This window comes from Tarenaya hassleriana, unplaced genomic scaffold, assembly GCF_000463585.1.
Source record: "Tarenaya hassleriana unplaced genomic scaffold, ASM46358v1 Cleome1, whole genome shotgun sequence".
Classification (NCBI taxonomy): Eukaryota; Viridiplantae; Streptophyta; class Magnoliopsida; order Brassicales; family Cleomaceae; genus Tarenaya; species Tarenaya hassleriana.
The window spans coordinates 9,012,702-9,034,366 of NW_010960187.1; the positions used below are offsets into that span (position 1 = coordinate 9,012,702).

At 37.4% G+C, this 21,665-nt stretch overlaps 5 protein-coding genes across 7 annotated transcripts in view; 3 read left to right on the plus strand and 2 right to left on the minus strand.

Annotated features, from left to right (window-relative positions):
* Window positions 1-2,117: 2,117 nt before the first annotated feature.
* LOC104820769 (serine/arginine-rich splicing factor SR30) lies at window positions 2,118-5,989 on the plus strand. 3 transcript variants are annotated; one of them, XR_772967.1, is made up of 14 exons: window positions 2,118-2,205; window positions 2,317-2,403; window positions 2,637-2,702; window positions 2,823-2,897; window positions 2,999-3,098; window positions 3,205-3,251; window positions 3,348-3,405; window positions 3,569-3,618; window positions 3,734-3,790; window positions 3,872-3,975; window positions 4,081-4,152; window positions 5,000-5,355; window positions 5,490-5,564; window positions 5,656-5,989. XR_772967.1 is itself a non-coding variant. In XM_010551368.1 (14 exons), exons 2-14 carry the CDS (start codon window positions 2,317-2,319, stop codon window positions 5,668-5,670), a joined length of 852 nt encoding a protein of 283 aa, XP_010549670.1. In that variant the 5' UTR covers window positions 2,118-2,205; the 3' UTR covers window positions 5,671-5,989. The 3 variants fall into 3 exon arrangements, 1 of the variants encoding a protein (XP_010549670.1); XR_772968.1 differs by lacking the exon at window positions 5,656-5,989 and having other exon boundaries at window positions 5,000-5,122; window positions 5,310-5,355; window positions 5,490-5,536; XM_010551368.1 differs by having other exon boundaries at window positions 5,310-5,355.
* A 490-nt stretch (window positions 5,990-6,479) lies between these two features.
* Window positions 6,480-9,397, plus strand: LOC104820780 (ATP-dependent Clp protease proteolytic subunit-related protein 3, chloroplastic). Its single transcript, XM_010551387.1, has 10 exons — window positions 6,480-6,830; window positions 7,115-7,216; window positions 7,304-7,426; window positions 7,511-7,570; window positions 7,693-7,789; window positions 7,876-7,949; window positions 8,163-8,216; window positions 8,306-8,389; window positions 8,928-9,025; window positions 9,171-9,397. The coding sequence occupies exons 1-9, from the start codon at window positions 6,495-6,497 to the stop codon at window positions 8,994-8,996; spliced, it is 999 nt and encodes a 332-aa protein (XP_010549689.1). The 5' UTR covers window positions 6,480-6,494; the 3' UTR covers window positions 8,997-9,025; window positions 9,171-9,397.
* A 307-nt stretch (window positions 9,398-9,704) lies between these two features.
* Window positions 9,705-12,762, plus strand: LOC104820789 (26S protease regulatory subunit 6A homolog). The gene is given in 11 exon segments (XM_010551400.1): window positions 9,705-9,904; window positions 10,370-10,486; window positions 10,764-10,871; window positions 11,011-11,202; window positions 11,284-11,475; window positions 11,566-11,684; window positions 11,788-11,855; window positions 11,858-11,871; window positions 11,956-12,075; window positions 12,337-12,477; window positions 12,554-12,762. Coding segments are annotated over 11 exon segments (1,266 nt in total). The 5' UTR covers window positions 9,705-9,787; the 3' UTR covers window positions 12,632-12,762.
* A 1,859-nt stretch (window positions 12,763-14,621) lies between these two features.
* LOC104820796 (heavy metal-associated isoprenylated plant protein 3-like) lies at window positions 14,622-16,579 on the minus strand. The gene is made up of 3 exons (XM_010551412.2): window positions 16,333-16,579; window positions 16,016-16,091; window positions 14,622-15,792 (listed from the first exon to the last, which is right to left on the minus strand). Exons 1-3 carry the CDS (start codon window positions 16,447-16,449, stop codon window positions 14,894-14,896), a joined length of 1,092 nt encoding a protein of 363 aa, XP_010549714.1. The 5' UTR covers window positions 16,450-16,579; the 3' UTR covers window positions 14,622-14,893.
* A 1,805-nt stretch (window positions 16,580-18,384) lies between these two features.
* LOC104820805 (DNA (cytosine-5)-methyltransferase 1-like) overlaps window positions 18,385-21,665 on the minus strand; it is an 8,878-nt gene continuing 5,597 nt past the window's right edge. The window contains exons 5-12 of the mRNA XM_010551421.1: window positions 20,844-21,048; window positions 20,615-20,726; window positions 20,383-20,530; window positions 20,095-20,292; window positions 19,571-19,849; window positions 19,320-19,481; window positions 18,949-19,167; window positions 18,385-18,703 (exon numbers count right to left, since the gene is read on the minus strand). Coding sequence (XP_010549723.1) covers window positions 18,557-18,703; window positions 18,949-19,167; window positions 19,320-19,481; window positions 19,571-19,849; window positions 20,095-20,292; window positions 20,383-20,530; window positions 20,615-20,726; window positions 20,844-21,048 — 1,470 coding nt within the window. The 3' untranslated portion in view covers window positions 18,385-18,556. The remainder of the gene's footprint in view (window positions 18,704-18,948; window positions 19,168-19,319; window positions 19,482-19,570; window positions 19,850-20,094; window positions 20,293-20,382; window positions 20,531-20,614; window positions 20,727-20,843; window positions 21,049-21,665) is intronic.

The window sequence follows — 21,665 nt, forward strand, 5'->3', positions numbered from 1 at the left end:
TTAATTTCGACCCAATGTGGTCCACCGCATAGGTAGCAGGGGTTTGGAGGCTTAGAGCGATCCTTGTTCTGTTCGGATCCGTGTGGCTTGTTGGATCTCGATTGGTCGTGGTTGTCCCGATTCTGATGAGAGGGTCGAGGTCTATTCCCATCCTTGGGCCGAGGTTGGTTGGGACAATTCGAGTAGTCCGACAAGCCTTCCACAATAGCTATTGCTTCGTCCAAGGTTTGAGCATTCCTCCTGTTTACCTCAAGACGAGCAAACTCTTTTAGTCCATCCTTGAAGTGGAACAAAGCATCTCGGTCAGACAAATCACTAAGTTCAAGATGTAAAATGGAAAATTCACGAATATAGTCCGAGATACTCCCTGTTTGACGAAGCCTTCGGAACCTTTTCCGAATGTGCACACGTATAAGGCACGACTTGTGGCGAAAGGATTCCGTCAAATTCATGGTATTGACTATGATGAGACCTTTTCGCCCGTAGTTATGCTGAAGTCCATCAGGATCCTACTTGCCATAGCCGCGTATTACGACTATGAGATATGGCAAATGGATGTCAAGACCGCGTTCCTTAACGGGAACTTGACCGAGGATGTGTACATGACACAACCCGAAGGTTTTGTCGATCCTAGGAACCCGAGGATGGTGTGCAAGCTTCAGAGGTCCACTTATGGACTGAAGCAGGTTTAAAGGAGTTGGAACCTTCGCTTTGATGATACAATCAAAAAGTTTGGTTTCTCACAAAACGAAGACGAGCCATGTGTTTACAAGAAGGTCAGTGGGAGCACAGTTGTATTTATAGTGCTGTACGTGGATGATATTCTCCTTATAGGGAATGACGTTCCTACCTTGCAAGACGTTAAGTCTTGGCTAGGAACGTTTTATAAAAATTAATACATTTTTATATCAATATTTGATTTAGTTTAAATTTTATTAGATTTTTATTTAGTTTTTTATGAAAGATGATATTAATTTAAAAAAGTCATTTTATTTCGATTTCGATTATATGACTTCAACATTCAATTCTCTATGTCCATCAAATGGTCTCTTGGAGCATATATATATATACCACCAATTCATTCGCTTGAGATTTCATGTTAATTAGCTATTGGTCTTTGTAATTGTGCGACTGTTTAAATTTCGTTGAGCCAAAAACGAATCAAATCCAATAATATATCTGAATCCAATTTGATTTAAAACTTGATACATATCTTTTTTTTTTCAAATCAAATCGAAATTAGATGTAATTCGAAGCGGAACAAATGACGAACTGAATAAAGTATATTTTTACATATATATATATATATATATATATATATTATAAATTAAATTAAAAAAATCAAAATCCGAGATGTAAATCCTAATTTTTTTACATCGTGGAAACTTTACCGGTTACCGTTTGTACGCGTTGGTTGAATAAACTTCCTTTTATGTTTATGTGTATGAATTTACCACATATATGGAAAAGGTAAATCAACCGTAATTGACAGATGACAGATAAAAGGATAAAAAATTGAACTCGATATGTTGACCATACTCCTTACAAATTCATTTAGAGTTTTTTTTTTCTTCATATAAACCATAGTTGTGAGTTAATAAAATTGACGCGAAAAAAACTTCAAACTGCTCGATTATAATTTTCATCAAGCCATACATTGAATTTGAATGAGAAATAAAGATATTTTATTTTCGCTTTAGTGGGCTCAAACAGAACATAATAATAGAGGATAATTTGGCTTAAGCTTACTCGATTATAAATTACAATAACCTTTCATGTTTCGTCGAGCATAAATAATATAATTAGAATATTACAAAAGAGGATTTAACCATCCATGTTTAATTAGAGCAAAAAGTACGATCAAAATTAAATAAAACACGTCATCTTTTGTGAAAAACAATTATCACCGCCGTCCATTGAATTTTATCACAGGAAATTTCGCAAAATCATTTGTGAAGGTCCAACGGAAAAAGTAGCTCATCGTTCCGGTCCAAGAACCGGCCCAAACTCAGATCTGACGTGGGCTGATCGAACGGCTAGAAATCAAGATGCATGGTAAAGTACTTTACACGCTGTAACACTTGATCGAATCTATCTCCATTTTTAGTCCCCTCCACTTCGTACAATTCTTGTTCTTCAAGAACAATCTACGTTACGTTTCCTGTCCCTTCTCTCTTTCTCTCTCGCTCTCTCTGAGCTGCGAAAGTGAGTTATCATAGTTTAGGGTTTAATTAGTTGTTCGAATTGAGAATCGCGCCTTTATGGAAAATTGTCGAAATTTATTGTTGATTCTTTTGTGTTGTGTTGGGATTTCAGATGAGTAGCCGATGGAGCCGAACGATCTACGTGGGGAATTTGCCTGGTGACATTCGCATGAAAGAAGTTGAAGATATTTTCTACAAGGTTTCAATCGCTTTATCTTTTACGAAGAATTTTTTCCTGGGCCCTGTAATTTTTTCTAATTTATCTAGGGTTTATGTGACACGGGTATGTAATATGTGGTTTTACTTGAACGATGGATTCACAGAAATGGCAGTTTCATGATTTCATATTCTATTTGTCATTAAGGTTGGGCTGGAATTTTGAGGTGTTCGTTACATGAGATTTTGATCTACGTATGGAATCTTTTGTTGCAGTATGGGCCCATTGTTGACATTGATTTGAAGATTCCGCCTAGGCCTCCTGGTTATGCCTTTGTTGAGGTATGTATGATTGTCACTAGCTAGGGATTTATTGTATCTTATGCATGCATTTGCACGTATAAGATATTTGTTCTGACAAAAGTTAACATATTTCATGACCGAGGCATATGTTTGATGCAGTTCGAAGATCCCCGGGATGCAGAGGATGCCATTAGGGGACGTGATGGGTATAATTTCGATGGGTGTCGGTTGCGGGTTAGTAACTCACTGATGTCTGCTTCTGCAAACTTGTTCTGTTCTGTCCTTTATGTTTTGTCTTATCAGATGTTGCTGATGTTTTATCTGTTGTTTTTCAGGTTGAACTTGCTCACGGTGGTAGAAGAGGTTCTTCGTCAGTGGATAGGTACAGCAGTTACAGTGGTAGCCGTGCACCTCCAAGGCGGTCCGAGTATCGTGGTATGCATATGATTGATTCTCCTTGCATTTTAGACCCTTGCAAAGTTGGAAGATCATGGGTTTCAGAAAATCATTCACCTTTAATGTCATTTCCCAATCCATGCAGTTCTTGTGTCAGGATTACCACGGTCTGCTTCATGGCAAGACCTTAAGGTGAGGATGTTCTGCTTCTGCTTCAGATGTTTGGTTCTGTGTTCTAGTTAGCTTTGTGGTTGAACTTCTAGTGATTGGCGTCTGTTGGATGGTCAGGATCACATGCGCAAAGCTGGAGATGTCTGCTTTTCTGAAGTTTTCCGTGAGCGAGGAGGTGAGATGTTATCTGAATTCGGTTGCTGATTATGGGAAATCAAGCTTTGATATGTTGGTGTCTCCAGAGGAGAAAACTGACATAGGGCTAGAGTTATTTTCATGGGTTTGGAGGGATCAGAACTGTAACATTTGTTCCAAAAAAAATCACTTTTCTTTTGCAGGCATGATGGGGATAGTGGATTACACCAACTATGATGATATGAAATACGCGGTGAGTTGGTTCATTCCACCAAAGTTTTTCTGGAATCTTAAAATGAGATCGTTGGCTAAGCTTATTCAAGGAAAATGTTGGATTTAATGATTCTTTTCAATATTTATTCAAACAGATCAGGAAACTTGATGACTCTGAGTTTCGGAATGCTTTCTCTCGAGCTTATATACGGGTATGCAATATTAGATTCCAAGTGTTGTATTATCTTTTGCTTCTACCTTCATCCCAATTTGCGAATACCAATACTTTTTAGGTGAGAGAATACGTCTCAAGAAGTGTGAGTCGTAGCCCATATTATTCAAGAAGCAGAAGCCGGAGTCGAAGCCGTGGTCGAAGCTATAGCAGCAGGAGCAGGAGGTCTGTTATGTTTTCTCTCAGAGATCTTGAAAAGCACAGAATAAATTGGCATTGCTGATTTTGTACTTATTTGTGCTGATTGGTCGGCTTTTCAACGCATTGCAGTGCTTCTCCTGCTCGATCTGCTTCTCCACGTTCCCGCTCCCGGTCCCGTTCACCAGCTCGCTCTGTCTCAAGGTATGGGTTAATGGATCTGTATCATCGCAATAGATGTGTTCTAACTATATAGTAATGGCATCTTAGTTCTATTGTGTGTAACTTGTCAAGTGGCTTATAGGTAACAGATGATTTGAGTTTTGTCCATTTGTCAAGGTCTCTTTCTTGTTCTCTTTCCCATAATCAGTTGATAGGAACAGAATTCAGGACAAATCGAAAGATAACCATCAATACCTTAGCTTTCTTTTTCTTTTTCTTCTTGAGGTCTTTATGAGTCTTCATCTTCTTCTCCAACCTCTCAAAATTCCTTTTATTTTCGAGCTCGAGAGCTTGCCCATCCTCCATCTTCTCTCAGCAGCAGCAAAATGCAAAGCAGAATCACAACGCACGATCAATCTCAATGGAATCTGACATTGTTTGTTCTATAGTATTAATCAACGGATCAAAATAAGAGTCTCTGAACATGTAGTAAAACGTGAACTTCATTTCTTGATGACATGTTGAAAATTGGAATTATGTCTTGCGCAAACTTTGATGAGAATGAATGGTTGTTTTGGCTTTGGTTCTGTGTCGTGGTTCCTACTCTAGTAGAGATCTCATTCCATACGTTAGGTTTGTTGTTGCTAATTTCCAGATAAATCTGTTTGAGCAGCTAGCTTGTTCATTTTGGATCAAATATGGAGAAAGTTTCTTTTTTTTTTTTCTGGCTTCTTTTCATCCGAACCGATACCGATAAGTATGCTTCTCTGTGTTGTGAGATCTTCTTTTGCAATCTGTGGGGCTAGAGATCATATTATGGGTTTGTGGAGGGGTTTGTCCATCATCATATACAATGTTTACGAATGAATTCCCCTTGTTTGTTTTCTAGATCTGGCTCTCTGCGGCGAGCTGGGGATTGGATCTTAGGGACTACTACATGGGTCATCTAGATGGATTCTTGGATTGGATTTACAAATGCCGGATTATCATGAACTTTTAGCTTCTCTTTTCGGTCCGCTACTCATCACGTATCAGCTAATATAGGAATCGGATCACTACTGTTTGGTTTTCATTCGTTTCTACGAAATTCTTGGTTTTTTAATTGTATTCTAAGTGGTCCAGAGTTGGTGAGAAGTGGTCGGTTGGCCATGTGAGAAACCGTTGTCACGAGGTGGTTTCCTTTTTTTTTTTATTTGCAGGTCCATGTCGAGGTCGAGATCCAGATCAAAATCTCCAGTTTCGCCTGTAAGTCAGAGAAGCTAAATCTGAATTATCTTCTCCTTTGCTTTCGGGTATCTGCATTGCCGGGTTTGATTAGAGCTTGTTATGTCACTAATCTGTTATTTCCCCCTTCCCTCGACCAAACCAAAACTACACAGAATATCGAAAAGGATCGAAGCCCATCGAAGAGTCGCAGCTTGTCTCGATCCCGATCCCGATCCCGATCTCCCTCTGTACTGTCCTTAAGCGATAATAGCCCTTCACTTTTGATTTCTCTTCGTCTTTTTCGTCCTGAACGGTATTGCATCTCGATGTTTTATGCAGGCGAAATCAGATTGAGGGACGGATGCGGCATCATTCCGCGTCGGCAGACACTCAGTCAGTCTCTCTTGCTCCTCGGGACATTCCGGTATTGAGTCTTACCGTTATGATTTTAGATTTTGAACTGAGTTTTTGTGGTCTTTTGTGTCGTGTCTTGTCTGGTCGGAGGCTCTAGTGGTGAGTTTTAGTAGACTCTTGTTGGCATTGACGGATGTTATGGAGTTGCTTTTCACTTTTTGTATTGACGCTAGGATTTATAATTTCATATGTATGCATGCATGCGTATTACACTTATGTTCATACCATCTCGACCGTGAGTATCCAAACTTAAAAACTATTCTGCTTTGATTCATAATATACCGTTTCCCTTTCTAAATGGCATTTATGCTTCTTTTTTTTTTTGAAATTTTGAATCACAAGGTTTCCTAGGTGGAACGAAAATTTTAAATATTATAATTAAAATTTTGTATTTTGGTTGATAAAGTACAACAAAATTATTTTTTTTAAAAATTAGAACAACACGAATTTTTTTTGGCTCATTAAATGTTTCTTTTATGTTTGCGTTGAAATTCTAATAAAATCATAATATTTCGGAGAGTTTCCCCTGAACAAATCCATAATTTTTAATTATGATGAAATTTGAATAAAGCAGAACGACGTCGTTTTATATGTTTGGTCATCGAAGCAGGTCAACCCGAGATTGTCGGATTCAATTCCTTTGCTTATAATTGTACTATGACGACGCCGTTTTGATTCCAACTGAGCTATCGAAATCGGGTTAACCCGAGACCCGACCCGTTTCTCCTATCTTTTTGGCCAACTCGGTGCATTTTTTGTGAACGATGGTCCTCGAGTGTTCTTCTTCCATGGCGTCTTCTTGCTTGCAAGCGTCCATGGCTTCTCTGCTTCCGTACTCGTCCTCCGCTTTTCAATCTTCCTCGGATTCTTTAGGGAGGAGAAACCTCAAGAGTTTTCGCATTCGCTGTGCTGCTTTTAGCGCGAAATCCGTTGCCAAAATTCCCATGCCTCCGATAAACCCTAAGGACCCGTTTCTCTCGATGCTTGCTTCCGTTGCCGAGAAATCTCCGGAGAAGATTCTCAATCGGCCGGTGAACTCGGATACTCCGCCGTATCTGGACCTCTTCGAGTCTCCCCAGGCTATGTCTTCTCCTGCTCAGGTAAGCTCTTCTCGTTCACTCTCTCTCAGTTTCCGCGCATATACACCGATTGAAATTCATGATTATGTGCTCATAGATTCGTATATGGATTTTTTGATTTCTTCTCTGCTTTTGCCCTTATCTGGGTATTCAAAGGAGACTTCAAACTCTTGTTGGGAGAGAGATTGTTATGGAGAAAGATATATTTCACTCTTGACATAATTGTTTCACTTTTGGGCATATGGTTAGCTTTCGCTGCTCTGATGCTCCATGAGAAGTAATCTTTTGTCTGAATTCTGAAATAGGTGGAAAGATCAGTGTCTTATGGCGGACGAAGACGAAGATCCGCTCCACCAGACTTGCCATCTATGCTTCTCGATGGGAGGATTGTTTACATCGGCATGCCTGTAAATTCTTCAATCCGTTGAATTGGATTCCCCTTGTTGTCTGAATAGAATATAGGACGCTTTGTTGCTGATGGGTTTTGTTCTCAGCTGGTACCGGCCGTGACGGAGCTTGTGATTGCGGAGCTAATGTATCTCCAATGGTCGGATTCTAAGGAGCCCATATATCTTTATATAAATTCCACAGGGACTACTCGTGATGACGGCGAGACAGTAAGCGTTTGAAGAACACTATGTTGCATAGTCTATACCTGGTTTTGGGTTAGTCTAATTTCACAGCACAAATTTATTCAACAGGTTGGATTGGAAACAGAAGGCTTTGCGATTTATGATTCTTTGATGCAGATGGAAAATGAGGTAATGTTACAAGCCTATATAACATAACGTTACCAAGTAATAGGTTTTAGTAGAGGAAATTTCTCTGATTGTTGTTATAACTTATAAGTACGGAGAAATGCATTTTGTGCTTGCTTGTGCAGATACATACGGTCTGTGTAGGAGCAGCTATAGGTCAGGCGTGTCTATTGCTTTCATCCGGCACTAAGGGCAAGCGGTTTATGATGCCACATTCAAAAGGTACACAATAATCGTGTTTTCTCAACTGGATGACCCCCTCTTGATAATTTAAGCCTCTCAAATGTTTGCTTCAATCTCCGTCTTAGCAATGATCCAACAGCCTCGTGCGCCTTCTTCCGGTTTGATGCCTGCCAGTGACGTCCTGATCCGCGCCAAAGAGGTTCGATTATTTCTTCCTTATGCTTCATGGGACTGAAGTCTCGCCCCAACTGGAAGATTTTTCATCTCATCTTGTTACTTATCCATTGTTGTATTATGTTTCCATGATAATTTGGAAAAAGGGTTAGGCTGTTGGAGAGCTTCTCACCGAATCTCTTCAATCAATCATTTGCTTAGCATCTCATCAAAATGGGTTACTTGTTTTCTATTGCAGGTAATGACAAACAGGGATGTATTAGTGGAACTTTTGGCAAAGCACACGGGAAACGTGAGTGAGAATTATAAAACTAGGTTTATAACTTTGAATTTGAAGAATTCTATTACTGATGATAACGACCATCTTTTTCTGTCGGTTAGTCTATCGAGACTGTAGCTAACGTGATGAAAAGGCCGTATTACATGGATGCACAAAAAGCTAAAGAATTTGGAGTCATTGACAAGGTGATTCTTTGGCCCTATAGATTGCTATATCTGCCTGTTGGTGTTGTCAATGAACAATGCCTTGTGCTGTTCTTTTTAGCTTCTGTTCTGGTGTTTTATTTGCGTAATGGAAAGAAAACATTGGTAATGTTTCTAAATTAAAGTATCAGTGATATATGGAAATATCATCTTCGAAAAGAAAACCTTATATTAAACCTCTATGTCCCATCGATTTAAACCGTGTTAACAAAGAAAAACATGTTTCTATCCGAATTTGAGAAACGTGAGATTGTTTGGGCATTACCTGGTGGATTCTTATTCTTCATTTCCTTAGAATCTAGTGCTGGACATTACATGGTGAGTGTAGTAAGATTACATGTATTAGATTTGGGAGGAGAAGTGATGGGCTCATTTGCCATTGTTGTGAATTTTCTAGCCTTTTTGCAACCTTTTTCTTCACCGGCTTCGATTGATTCTTACAAAGTTGTAGAGTGTTTGTTTCGAGATTATTTCATAAGTTTGCATGCAGAACTGAAAACATAAGCACTGTTTCCGACAGGTTCTCGGGAGTGGGGAGGACAAGATTATTTCGGACAAGAATAAGAAATTGATCCCGGAACGGCGCTAGTTTTCAAGCTCTCTCGACATCGTATCGCCGTAAGTGAAACCCTTCATATCGCCTGTCGGTACTTGCTCTTGTATCGTTTGCAGGAAAATATTTCTCGATAGCTTGAGAATTTCATCGGCTCCGGCAATTTTTACCGTTAGAAATTAGGGATGGATATTTCGGTTTTTGGTTCAGATCATTCGAGGCATCAAAATCAAAAGGCGCATCGGGAGATGACAGTATCTGCCCATAATGTTACAAAATAAAATCCCCAGATTTTGAAAAGTCTTCAACTGCAGTCTGTATTCCCCCACAGTGACTTGAACTGTATCGTGTAATACTATAATACTCCCTCTAATTCACACTAGTTGCTCTGAGCAGTTATTATTCTTCATCAGTCCCAATCGAATTCGACAGATTTATGTTTGTGTGTTGGGGATGGACGACCTCTCGTCTTCCGGTTTTGGTCTGGTTATATCCGGTTTAATTTTTTTTAATACCAATTCATACTGAATTCGGTTTTTAGTTATAAATATTAATTGGTTTGATATAATCGAATCCAGTATCTACTTCTAAAATTTTATGTATAAAAGAAAAGGTAATGGATTGTCTTGTAATTAGATTATGCAGACATGGAATTATAAATTTAACAATTACCTTTACGGAAAAAATAAAGTAAAATAAAAAACTAAAAATTCAAAAGTTTATTAATTTTGGGAAATTGTTTTCTTCGTCCAAAAGCCAAAGCATTCTTTTCTTCGTTGCTCTCCCTCAGAGACTCTCTCTCAAAGGTTACACGCTGATTCTGGAGGATGGCGACGGCGATGGCGGAAGACACGAGCTTCGAGGAAGACCAGCTCTCTTCCATGTCAACTGAAGATATCGTCAGAGCTTCTCGTCTCCTCGACAACGAGAATCGCATCCTCAAGGTCTTTGTCTTTCTCTCTCTCTCTCTATCTGCCTAGGGTTTTATCCACCACTTGCTCCTGATTCGTTCTCATCCTGTTAGTTAGTTCGTACGATTAGATTCGCTCCATCCACTTCGCCATTTCCCCGCTACCATTTGATCGTCGAAACTCTGATTATGGGTTATATGCTCTGAATTCTGATCCCATCCCGTTATTTTTTTTTAATTCATGGAAGTTTGAACTTAATTTTACTTCCGTGAAATCAAGGATGTCATAATTCCGGATTCAAGATTAGATTCTGTTTGCAGGGGTGTTTGAAGTTATTGTTATCACCTGATTGGTATGCTTTTGCATCGGTTTTTAATGCCCATGATTAAAAAAAATCGCAAATATATTTCTGGTCCTTTCTCCGAATACTAAGAATTCCTTGTTGGCTGAAATTCTTTGAATTTTGATGTCATTACTAAAATATTGAGTTGGTTTCAGGAAGAACTACAACGAACAAACCTGGATTTGGATTCAATCAAGGAGAAGATAAAGGAGAACCAGGAGAAGATTAAGCTCAACAAACAGCTGCCCTACTTGGTTGGCAATATCGTCGAGGTACTTCTAGTGACTGTTTGCTTTGATTACTCACTGCGATTTGAGTGCTTTGTGCTGGGTTTCTTGTTTCGTTTATGTATGACATGGGTTCTGAGTTGATTCTCTGTGATGATTGTTAGAAATAGTCGAGTAGCCGTGTCCATGTTGCCTTGTGAGCTTTTTGAATGTGGTGATAGCCTCCTTTGCTTCTTATTTTGGACATTGTATCATGAGAATTTCATGATGGATCCCTGTTTGGCAGCAGATCAGATTCTGATTGAGAATCCTTGTTTGGCAGATTTTGGAGATGAACCCTGAGGATGATGCAGAGGAAGATGGGGCTAATATTGATCTTGATTCGCAAAGAAAGGGAAAATGTGTTGTTTTGAAAACTTCCACTCGTCAGGTAAGCTAATATGTTCTCTTATCTTAGATTAACATTTAATGAATTACCAGTGGATAAATTGCTGTTACTGATGTGATCTGTGTATGAATCTTGGAAACATAGATCTCGTGTATCTCATGCCATTCATCTTGTTTTTCAGACCATCTTTCTCCCTGTCATCGGGCTTGTCGATCCCGACACCTTGAAGCCTGGCGACTTGGTCGGGGTTAACAAAGATAGTTACTTAATTCTGGACACTTTGCCGTCTGAGTACGATTCCAGAGTAAAAGCAATGGAGGTTGATGAGAAACCGACTGAAGACTACAATGATATTGGAGGATTAGAAAAGCAGGCAAGTTGATTACTTTTCCTGTTCTCATCTTTGTTTTTAGTATATGTGGTACCATTTTTCACATTGTTATCACTCGTACAGATACAAGAACTTGTAGAAGCTATTGTGCTCCCTATGACCCATAAAGAGCGCTTCCAAAAGTTGGGTGTCCGTCCACCGAAAGGGGTCCTCTTATACGGTCCTCCTGGGACTGGAAAAACGTTGATGGCACGAGCCTGTGCAGCTCAGACAAATGCCACTTTCTTGAAATTGGCAGGGCCGCAACTTGTACAGGTATAAAAACCCTTTCAATCTCAACTTATACTCATATCGTCTCCATAACATTATGTAAATGGAAAATAACACATGTACTCTTACATATAGATGTTCATTGGAGACGGTGCAAAACTTGTCCGGGATGCTTTCCAGCTTGCAAAAGAGAAAGCCCCTTGCATCATTTTCATTGATGAGATCGATGCAATTGGAACAAAGCGTTTCGATAGGTATACGCTATATTTGATGCCACATCATACTATCGGTTATATCTGTAATTTCCTGTTCGATTTTCTTTAAATTTCTTACTGCCAATTTCATCACGAGTTACAGTGAAGTTAGCGGAGATCGTGAGGTGCAGAGGACAATGTTAGAGCTTCTCAATCAGCTCGATGGGTTCAGCATGATCGCATCAAGGTTCATCCATACTGACAGGAGAAACAAAAAAAAAGGATATATCCATTTATTCAGCCTTCTTACCTAAGAATTTTCGAAACGCAGGTTATTGCAGCGACCAATCGGGCTGATATATTGGACCCTGCCCTTATGCGTTCTGGTCGTTTGGATCGTAAAATCGAGTTCCCACACCCTACTGAAGAAGCAAGAGCCAGGATTTTGCAGGTTTTGTCCTTTTGCCCCATCGTTTTTCCTTTTGCGACAGCCACTATAAAATCTTAAAAACTTTCCCAATCTTATAAAGTTCATGATCCATGTTAATGAAATTTATACAGTAGTCTGCAAATCATGTTTCACCTGTGGAGCATTTGTACTATGTTTAGGCGAATATCGGAGTCACTTGCACATCCATATTCAATCTCATTTGCATATACTGGAGCTTTATACATTTGTTTTGTTTATTCGTATTGACGATGACTTTTGCAGATTCACTCGAGGAAGATGAATGTTCATCCAGACGTTAATTTCGAAGAGCTTGCTCGATCTACTGAAGATTTCAACGGAGCTCAACTCAAAGCTGTCTGTGTCGAAGCAGGCATGCTCGCTCTCCGCCGCGATGCCACCGAGGTCTCTCTCTCTCTCTCTATTTCGTGTGAAAAATAGGTAATTGAGGCGGTAATGAAGGATTGGTGTTTTTGTTCAGGTGAACCATGAAGATTTCAATGAAGGTATAATTCAAGTACAAGCCAAGAAGAAGGCAAGCTTGAACTACTATGCTTAGATTCTCATTCCGTACACTCTGTACCAAGTCTTTTAAATTATCAGAACCCTTTAAGTAGAAAATTGTAGTTTTACTTTTGGATTTTGTTCACAATTTGGAATTTGGAAATTAAAAAACTATGATTATATATTCCTACCCTTACAAACGTACATTATATCAAAAATACTTTTCATTGGCTATTTTATCAAATGATTAGTGAGATATATAAAGTATGAATACAATGAAGGGGTGTGATTATTATAAATTTAACGTTATGCCATTACCAAAATTATATTTTGGGTTATATGATCACAGTTAGAGAAGGATATATCTTGAAGTCAAAATAGCAAATGGATGATATTTTTGATAATATCCCTTGCCATTGATTGTTTTGTTGGCAAATAGAAATAATCAAATGAATCCGGGGTTGCAAAACTATGGTTACAACATAAATAGTTACATTAGTCTAGAGACTGAAATGATCATATTTATTCAAATAATGCCAATTTTAGGGGAAAATGTTAAAATGTTACCAAGAGAATGATTTAGCACGTATTTTTAATTCAGTGTTCAGTTTGATTAACAACAGAAACAGATATTGCAAGCTTTCACAATGTTTTGGGGTAAATATTGGAAGTTACAAAAAAGTTTATAAAATCATGATTTTTAGGCTAACTAACAAGTGGGTAGACATCTCGATACTACACCAACAATCTAATCTAAAATTATGTTAATGTTTACGTAAATATAATTAATCATATTAAAATTGAACTGAAAAACTAAATGCAACAAAAAAATTTAAAAGTATATATTTTTATAAAATAAAAGCTAAAACCAAACTAACCAAACTCGAAAATAAAAAAAGTCTACTTTATACAAAATTGAAAATTAAAGTAATAAAACAAAAATATAAAGTAAATCCAAAATTTTTATCACAACTTAAAGGTAGGTTAGTTCTTTTTCTAATGGTCCCAAAATACTAGTCTAAGTTGATGGAAACTTTTTTTTTTCAGTTTCCTCGTGTCACAAGATAAATAATAAATAAATAAGCATATGATATTATATATATATATATATGAAAATATATGAACCGTTCCTCATAGTCCCTACTTTTCTTGAGCAATGCAATTTTCTCTCGTATCGAAGCCATAATTGGCTTCGTACAAACATAAAAAGCAATGTCATCAAAGAGGTGACAGAAATAAAATTAATAAAATAGAAAAAAATGATAGGAGGGAAAAAAACAAACAATATAAATTTATTTATTTTTTCATATAAATCTTTAAACGAACTAGCAGCAAAAAAAATATCATCACGGAAATACTTTTTTTTTCCAAGAAAAATTTATAGGATAAAGAAGATAAAAATTGTATAAAAATAAAAACTGCGAGAAAAAAAAATTACTAATAAAAGAACTAAATTATAATAGTTTAAAACAAAATGCCATAATAGAGTACGAAATATCGAATGATATTCTTTGTTGTTTTAGTGTGAAAATGTGGTAAGATTTTCTGTTCCATTCTTTTAATACAAATTTAAATATTATTAATAGTATTTTAAAAATTATTTTTCCTAGTTCAGTAAGTTAAACATCAATATCTATAGTAAATCATATATATATATATATATATATATTAATAGTACAAGTTTTTTTTTTCTAAAAATCAGAACATAGTATTAAAACATACGCCATCAATTTAGATAATACATGTGACAATGAAATTAGAGTTTAAAACAGTTAAAATCACAATTTTTTAAGCTCATCGATAGAAGAGCGACCGGACATCTGAATTTATGATCAAAGTTTCACAAATTTCGATCCAATTTTCAACATTTATATTAAAGTAATTCTATTTTCTACTGTTTAAAATTAAACTTTCCAAGTGTCACACCAATATTTATTTTAATGAAATAGGATTTGAAAGTTAATTGGTTGTTATATCAATATTCCATTAATGTTTTAGGGGACAAACATTATGTTTTTTTTATAATGTAATATGGCAAACAAAAATATAAATGCCAAATAAGCTTCTACACTTTACACATCATAGTGTCCCCTTACAACTAAGCAAAAGCTTTAGGGAAAAGCTGAATTACTAAATTATTAAACAAAAGCTAAAATAATTATAAAAAAACTATTTATTAAAAATATTAAAAATTACCTAAACCCTCCAAACACACTCACGTCACGTATATAACTTAAGTTACCAAAATATCCTTACACTCATACAAGGTGTATAAGCATTAGAGACCCATTTTGGTAATTCCATCACTTCCCCCCCTTTACATGACGGAGCAAGCGTTAGGGTTCTCGTCGCTGAACAGCTCGAACGAATCCGACGGTCGAGATGGGTGCGGGTTTTGATCGGACGGCAGAAACCCAGGGTGCATGTACGAATACGAATACGGCGACGTATAATACGATGCACCGTACACACTCGCCGGTGGCTGAGTTATGTTGTAGCTCACGCCGTACACCACCGGTGGATTCTGCGGCGGCGGCGGTGCATAGTAACTCGGTGGATAAGCATACATATGGTGACGTGGCGGGATATTATTGGTCATCATCTGATTCCCCTCCATCTGATCATATGGACGGTCCGGATTCGGTGGGGGTGATCCAGTCCGGGCAGGTGTATCGGTGGAATTCTCAGCTTTATTACCTTTTTGCCCCTTATTTTTCTTCTTTTTACCGCCACTGCCGCTGCCATTGTCTCCACCAGCTTCAGCCTTTTTAGCTTCACCGGTCTCCTCCATCGCAGGTGACTGATCACCGGCTGCTCCGGTGACAATCTCCTTATCTTCGGTCTTCACCTCCTTAACCGGATCACCGGGTTTCCCAGTTTCCTCACCGGCTTGGGATTTAACAACCTCGTCACTTCCGGCGCCGATTTTACCCGTCTCCAGTTCTTCGCCGCAACCAGTTTTATTCCCGTCGCCGGAGGTGGCATCTCCGTCGTCTGAGAGTTGGGTTTTTATTTCTTCCTTCTTCTGTGTCTTCTTCTTCTCTTCGTTTTTCGGGTTTGGTTTTTCCGGTTTAGACTCTTTCGGGTCGGGTTTTTCCGGCAAGATCTCGGCGAGTTTACCGGCCTTGAGAAGCTTCTTCGTCAGAATCTCCGGTTTGACAATTCCGATCACTGTCACCTTCTGCTCCTTCACATCAATATCTACCTTATACACCCCTTAAAAAACACAAAATCAAAACATGAAGAAAAAAAGTTCAAAACTTTAATGATTCACAAGAAGAAGAAAAAAAAATAGTACGAACAATTGGTATCATTCAAGTATTCAAGGCAAAAAAAAATGTAAATATACACAAGTTCGAAACTTTAATGCAAAATTTTGAAAATTATATAAATGGCGAAAATACCCTTATAAATTAGAGAGAGTTATGAATAAAAATACCTTCGATGCTTGTGAGGATCTTTTTCACTTTTCTTTTGCAGCCTTCGCAGTGAATGGACACTCTCAAACTGCACGTCTGCATAAATGGAGAAAAAAAAAGGATGGGTCTTTTTTTTCCCATTGAAAATCAAAATCTTTGCTGTAAAAAAAAAAGGACTGAAACTGCATAGAATCTTGAATACAAAACCACCAAAACACACAAACCCAAATCTTGACATACGTGTAAAAATACTTACAAACCTATCCAAGTACATATATATATATATATATATATGTATATGGGTGTATGTATATGCATGTGAGGGGTATTGTACTACCTTGTAAGGAAGAGGTGGGAGGTTGTCTTGCTCCTGAGGAAGAGGAGGGTCTTTGGCTTCAGGAGCTTTCTTGTGTTCTGTTTTCTTGGTTTCTGGTTTGGTCTCTTTCGTTGCCATTTTCAGAGCACAAAGAGTGTTGGTTTGTGTTTCAGAGGAGAGAGTTTGAGAGAGGAAATGAAATTAGGGTTTTGAGAGAGAGAGAGAGAGAGAGGTGCTGCTTGGTGTGGAAGTTATAAGACTGGTGGTTCGTATTATTATATTTCAAGATATGGGCATATTTATTATTTTTTTTTGTGGGGGGTTTTCTTTATGGTTAGCTTTTTTAATTTGTTTCATTTACTTTATTGATGATATTGAAAAGCAATAAATATATTTCCTTCTGAGCATGGAAACCGCTGCTTTTTTTATTCCAAGGAAATAATTTTGGTGTGCCCATTAATTTGATTAAAGGTTTAAAGTTGACAACTCCTTATATTAGTCGAATATCATATAACCGTAAAATTAAAATTTTGGTTATATGTGTTTTGAAATCATTTGAATATATAATGAGTTAAACGTAAGATTGAATACCATGATAATGAAAAATGAAACTCTTGGTTTCGAAATGTACGTATGTATATGAAATCATTTTCATAGTTATAGATCCCAATTTTTTAAGTAATCAATATAAGATTGTGTGGACCAATCTAAGCTTGACACACGTTTTCTAATATTGTGGTACGTAACTAGAAATGGGTGATTGACTAACTTTGTAATTAATTATATTCTGGAAAGGGAATGGTTACATATTTTTTTACCCTAATTTGTTATTTATATATTTTCAAGGAAATTGGTGAATTACTTGAAAGTAAATGGAAGAAAACCACACGCGTTAAGCATTCTTGGCTTTGTTAGCCAAACTGAGCTGTTTCATTAGCTTTATGTGTCACGTCTCGCGAGTGTGTATGCATGTAAATATATTCAAGTGTGTGTGTGTATGTATGTATGTATGTATGTATGTATGTGTATGGGTCCAAAGGAAAAGTGTGTGTGTGTATATTCAAAATATAAGCAAGCATGCATATATATATACATATATATACATATATATATATATGCATCTAGTCAAACATTATTCTAAAGTTGTGCTTGGTTCTTTTTTAAAGACGGACGAGATGAAATTGTAAAAGAAATTGAACAAAAGAATATTCAAATTTATGCAATTAAAAGTATGTGAATCTGATAAAAGTATGCAATTGTGTTGTTGTTAATGCTGACGGTATTGAGACTTTTGTTATTGTATTGATTTGAAATTATTGTCCATCATGTAATTTCGGATGGAATGTGAAGCAGAAATGGTTCGACCCAAAATATACACCAATCATCTTAAATAATATACAATTATATTTAAATATAATTTTTTATTTTAAAAGAAGTTTACAGTTTGAAACAAACTTCTGTGTTATCCGGATTTAATTTATATTCAATTAATTTAATTTTTAAAAAAATATATATATTCAAAAATCCCTCTTTTAACAAAACATAGAAAGACGAGAGGGGGAGTAGGAATGGGTCCATTAATTGCTACAAAAATATTAAATGTGGCTTTTGCCAAAAAAGAAAATTAAAAAAACAGGAATTGGTTCATGGGTTATGTCCCCTGCCTTTTTTCATGATGGCTCTTCTTTAATCTTTACTACACATTACATCATCTACTGTATTTGATGTTGAACTAACATAATCAATTACATTCACATGAAAAAAATTATTTAAATTATCTTCAAACACTTGCTAGTTGGTAAGTCACGTTTTTTAATATGAAATGTCAATTATATTAATTATTAATTTTCTTTATACCATCCTGATATGATAAACTAATCTGTTATGGTTAGATAAAACCAATATGCAAGAAATTTATTCGATTGCATGACATGAGACCTTAACAAAAAAAAAAAGGAACGCAATCCCCCAAACAATGTTTATGTAACGTTTGCCCTTCTAAATCGACCGTTATAAGAAAAAAATTAAGGTTTGAACATATACCCATTTTGGATTTGAATGTGCAAAGGAATATGAATGAAACAAGGGGGGGAAAGCCACATTATTAGTAGAAGGGTGAGAGTTTCCAAATGCCAAAGAGGACTATATACAAAGACATGCTAACCAATTATCTCTTTGTTGTTGTTTTTCTCAATCTCTCTTAAAATATTTCCCCATCTTCACAAGTTACCAAATTCTGGGGATATTATTGATTCAGGGATTGAAGCTGAGGCTGGACGGCTTCTTTGAGCTTGAGGCCAAGAGCATAAGCAAGCGGTGGAGGAACAGCGTTTCCTATCTGTCGATGCTTGTGCTGTATGTTACCCGAGAACTGATAGCTATCCGGGAAACCCTGCGTTTGTTCGTTTTTTTTCCCATCGTAAAGATATCGTAAAAAAGTTTCATCAGCAGCAGAAACATCAAATCCTAAGTACTTTGGTTTAAGTTTGGTTAGGTGGTGGTGAATGAATCTCTTCCTGGCCAGACTTATATCCTAAGATCAAACATCTCGTAATCTAAATGTTTTGTTTACATCTTAGATAATTGTTTCTTAGAATTTGAGAAGTGTATTAAGGCGGAGAGAAGGTGGTTGATTACCTGAGAGCGAGAACATTCGCGGACAGTGAGGATTCTGTCTTGGTCAGGGTGGAAACACATTCCAACTTTACCCATAGGTTGAGGGTCAGTGATGGAAGTCGGGAAGTTGCCTTCCCAATCCAATCTCCCAAACAGCCCCTTCCACTGGTTGTGTCGCTTTGCTGTGTTTGGTAGGCACCATGGTATCAAATCCACCATTTGCCCATTCGACAATTTCACCTGGCCACAGACACAGAACCAACAAGTAATGTAAGAAGAAAGGCAAAGTATATTCATTTCAAGCAAAATTTACAAATTTTGATCGTCGTATTTACTGAAGCTTAGAAGATTGGGGACCAAAAAGCAAGAAGGTAAAAGCAAAAAAAAAAGACCTTTTCATCTGGGAGATCACGCCAATCAGCACCCGGTCTCTTAGGGATCCTCTGACACCGGATGAGATTCAGTTCGTTCATCTCTTTCGAGATGTGATCAGTTAGGACAGCCATGTTTCCTCTGATCTTCTTTTGGAACCATGAGATTGGTTCACTTTGATACTGCAAGAAGAAAATGAGAGTTTAATCTCAAACCATGGCACTGTGTGGGATACAGAGAGATATACTTTGCTTTGACTGCTTCCCATTACCTCCATGTTCAACTTGGAGGCTCCATTGCCCACTGGTGGAAGATCGCCAATAGCATCTCTCACAGTGATGGGACGGAAAGGCGCACCATTTGCAGTACTACGAACAGCAGCATAATGGGCACCCCCAGATAATGGGATCTTCAACTCTGGAACACCAAAGACATGCATTGGCTCAGGCCATTCTGGAAGAATCTCATCTGGTGCAGCTGCCCAAATGAATGCTCGTTTACGGGATTGAGAAACTCCATATGCACCAGCCTCTAAGATTCCAAATCTCACCTGCAAAAAGAAATGAACTATATAATGTCATCTTCAGTGTTTCAATATCAAATGGAATTTTGCTTCCTGAAGACATTTCTTTTGTTCTCTCAGACATATGTCCCATATCACAATTGCATGAAATATGTAATCACAGCCTATGCAAGTCATGATCACACCGTTCTCATATGAGACAAACTTCTATGAAAATCAATCAAATGGAAAACAGAGAAAACATAAGGCGATACAACAATCCAGAAGTTTACCTGATAACCCATTTGGAGAAGTGAAGCCAAAGTCAAATGAAATGTCTGTCCTTTATTGAAGGACACAAAGTTTCTGACATTCTCCAGGAGAAAATACCTCGGCCGGAAATAATCAGCAAAAGATAAGAATGCTAGTATCATTTCACACTGAACTTTGCTCCAAGTGCTTTGGTTAAACCTGTTCATACCAGAAAATCCCTGCCAAGTACAAAAAAAAGGCCATGTAACTTATCCACCACCAAGTGAAACAAATGATAAACGTGCAAAGCAAAGATCTGAAGTAAATACCTGGCATGGAGGTCCTCCATTGATGAAATCCACCTGGCCTGGAAGCGGCAGAGCACTTTTCTGCTCCTCAGCAAGTGAAGCTGCGAGTTCAGCAGCCTCTGAGGTGGAGATACAATCATCTAAATCACCACACTTCTCCATTATAGCCCTGCAGATAATACCAGTAACAAGTTACTCCACACAAGTAGACCAATAAGGGAGAAGTACACAATTATCTTGTCACACTGCTTACCTAAGAATCACATTGCAGTTGTTAACAAACACTGTTGATTCAGGATGGTTAAGTTTGAAAGCATCCCCAGCTGGTTCTTCATATTCAATCGCCCACTTTGTTGAAGATACACCTAGCATGAAAAACGTAAACAGGAAAGTTAAAAATTTGCCCAAGCATATGATACGGTAAACATTCAAATCAGGACAGGAAGGGACTGTTAGTGCAGTCAGAGACATATACAACATACCCGCTTTTTCCAGACCTTCAGACAGACCACCACAACCTGCGAAAATATCTAGTGTAGCAAGACGCGTCTCTTTGGGTGTCTCTTCTTCTACCTTCACAGTCCCTGAATCAGTTTCCCCCTCTATACCCTTACCTTTTTTCTTTCTCAAAGCAGCATCATCCCCACCCATTCTAGTTGAGTACCTCAGCTTGATATTGGCGGGTAACTGTTATAACACAAAATTTGAAAGAAACATTTAAATTTCCTATCAGAATCGTAACGGGAAATATCGTCCAGCCAAGTACATTCAAAGCATCTCACAAATCATGTTAAGAAAAGATTGCGCTTTCATTTATGCAGTTCAAATTTTATACTTGTACAAAAATCACCAATTAGCAACCTGTTGCACAGTAAATAACACCAGAATGAATTTTGACAAAAAAACATAGCATTTGTATTATCTCTGAACCATATCTCAATATTCAAAAATCAGAAACAAGATTTCAACGTATCGTGCCTCATGCGATACTTCTTTGGGTCCAAATGCATCTTACTGAAGACATCTAAATGGGTGAGGGTCAACTAATGTTTAATCACCTAAGTAGATTATACAAAAGATACAATCCCAAGTTCCAACATTCTATAATTCACTGTTACCATATAATATCAAAAGCTTTTGAGATCATTTGGACCGGCAAAAAAATGTGAAAAAAGTCAGGCACGGAGCACAATAAGGCAAAAACTTATGGATAGAGATACATGGTATAATTAAAGACAATCATATTTTCTCTAAAGGACAAGTTTGTTAATAAACGTATACAAAGATTTTTAAGCTAAGCAGGA

Bases quoted from the DNA above. Each gene is read 5' to 3' on its own strand.
- LOC104820769 (XM_010551368.1), top strand. From the start codon at position 2,317: ATGAGTAGCCGATGGAGCCGAACGATCTACGTGGGGAATTTGCCTGGT. The intron at 2,703-2,822 runs GTATGTATGATT...TGTTTGATGCAG, and splicing joins CTGGTTATGCCTTTGTTGAG to TTCGAAGATCCCCGGGATGC. The intron at 2,898-2,998 runs GTTAGTAACTCA...GTTGTTTTTCAG, and splicing joins TCGATGGGTGTCGGTTGCGG to GTTGAACTTGCTCACGGTGG.
- LOC104820780 (XM_010551387.1), top strand. From the start codon at position 6,495: ATGGTCCTCGAGTGTTCTTCTTCCATGGCGTCTTCTTGCTTGCAAGCG. The intron at 7,217-7,303 runs GTAAATTCTTCA...TTTTGTTCTCAG, and splicing joins TTGTTTACATCGGCATGCCT to CTGGTACCGGCCGTGACGGA. The intron at 8,390-8,927 runs GTGATTCTTTGG...TGTTTCCGACAG, and splicing joins AATTTGGAGTCATTGACAAG to GTTCTCGGGAGTGGGGAGGA.
- LOC104820796 (XM_010551412.2), bottom strand. From the start codon at position 16,449: ATGGCAACGAAAGAGACCAAACCAGAAACCAAGAAAACAGAACACAAG. The intron at 16,092-16,332 runs GTAGTACAATAC...CCATTTATGCAG, and splicing joins TCCCACCTCTTCCTTACAAG to ACGTGCAGTTTGAGAGTGTC. The intron at 15,793-16,015 runs GTATTTTTATTC...GTGTTTTTTAAG, and splicing joins GATCCTCACAAGCATCGAAG to GGGTGTATAAGGTAGATATT.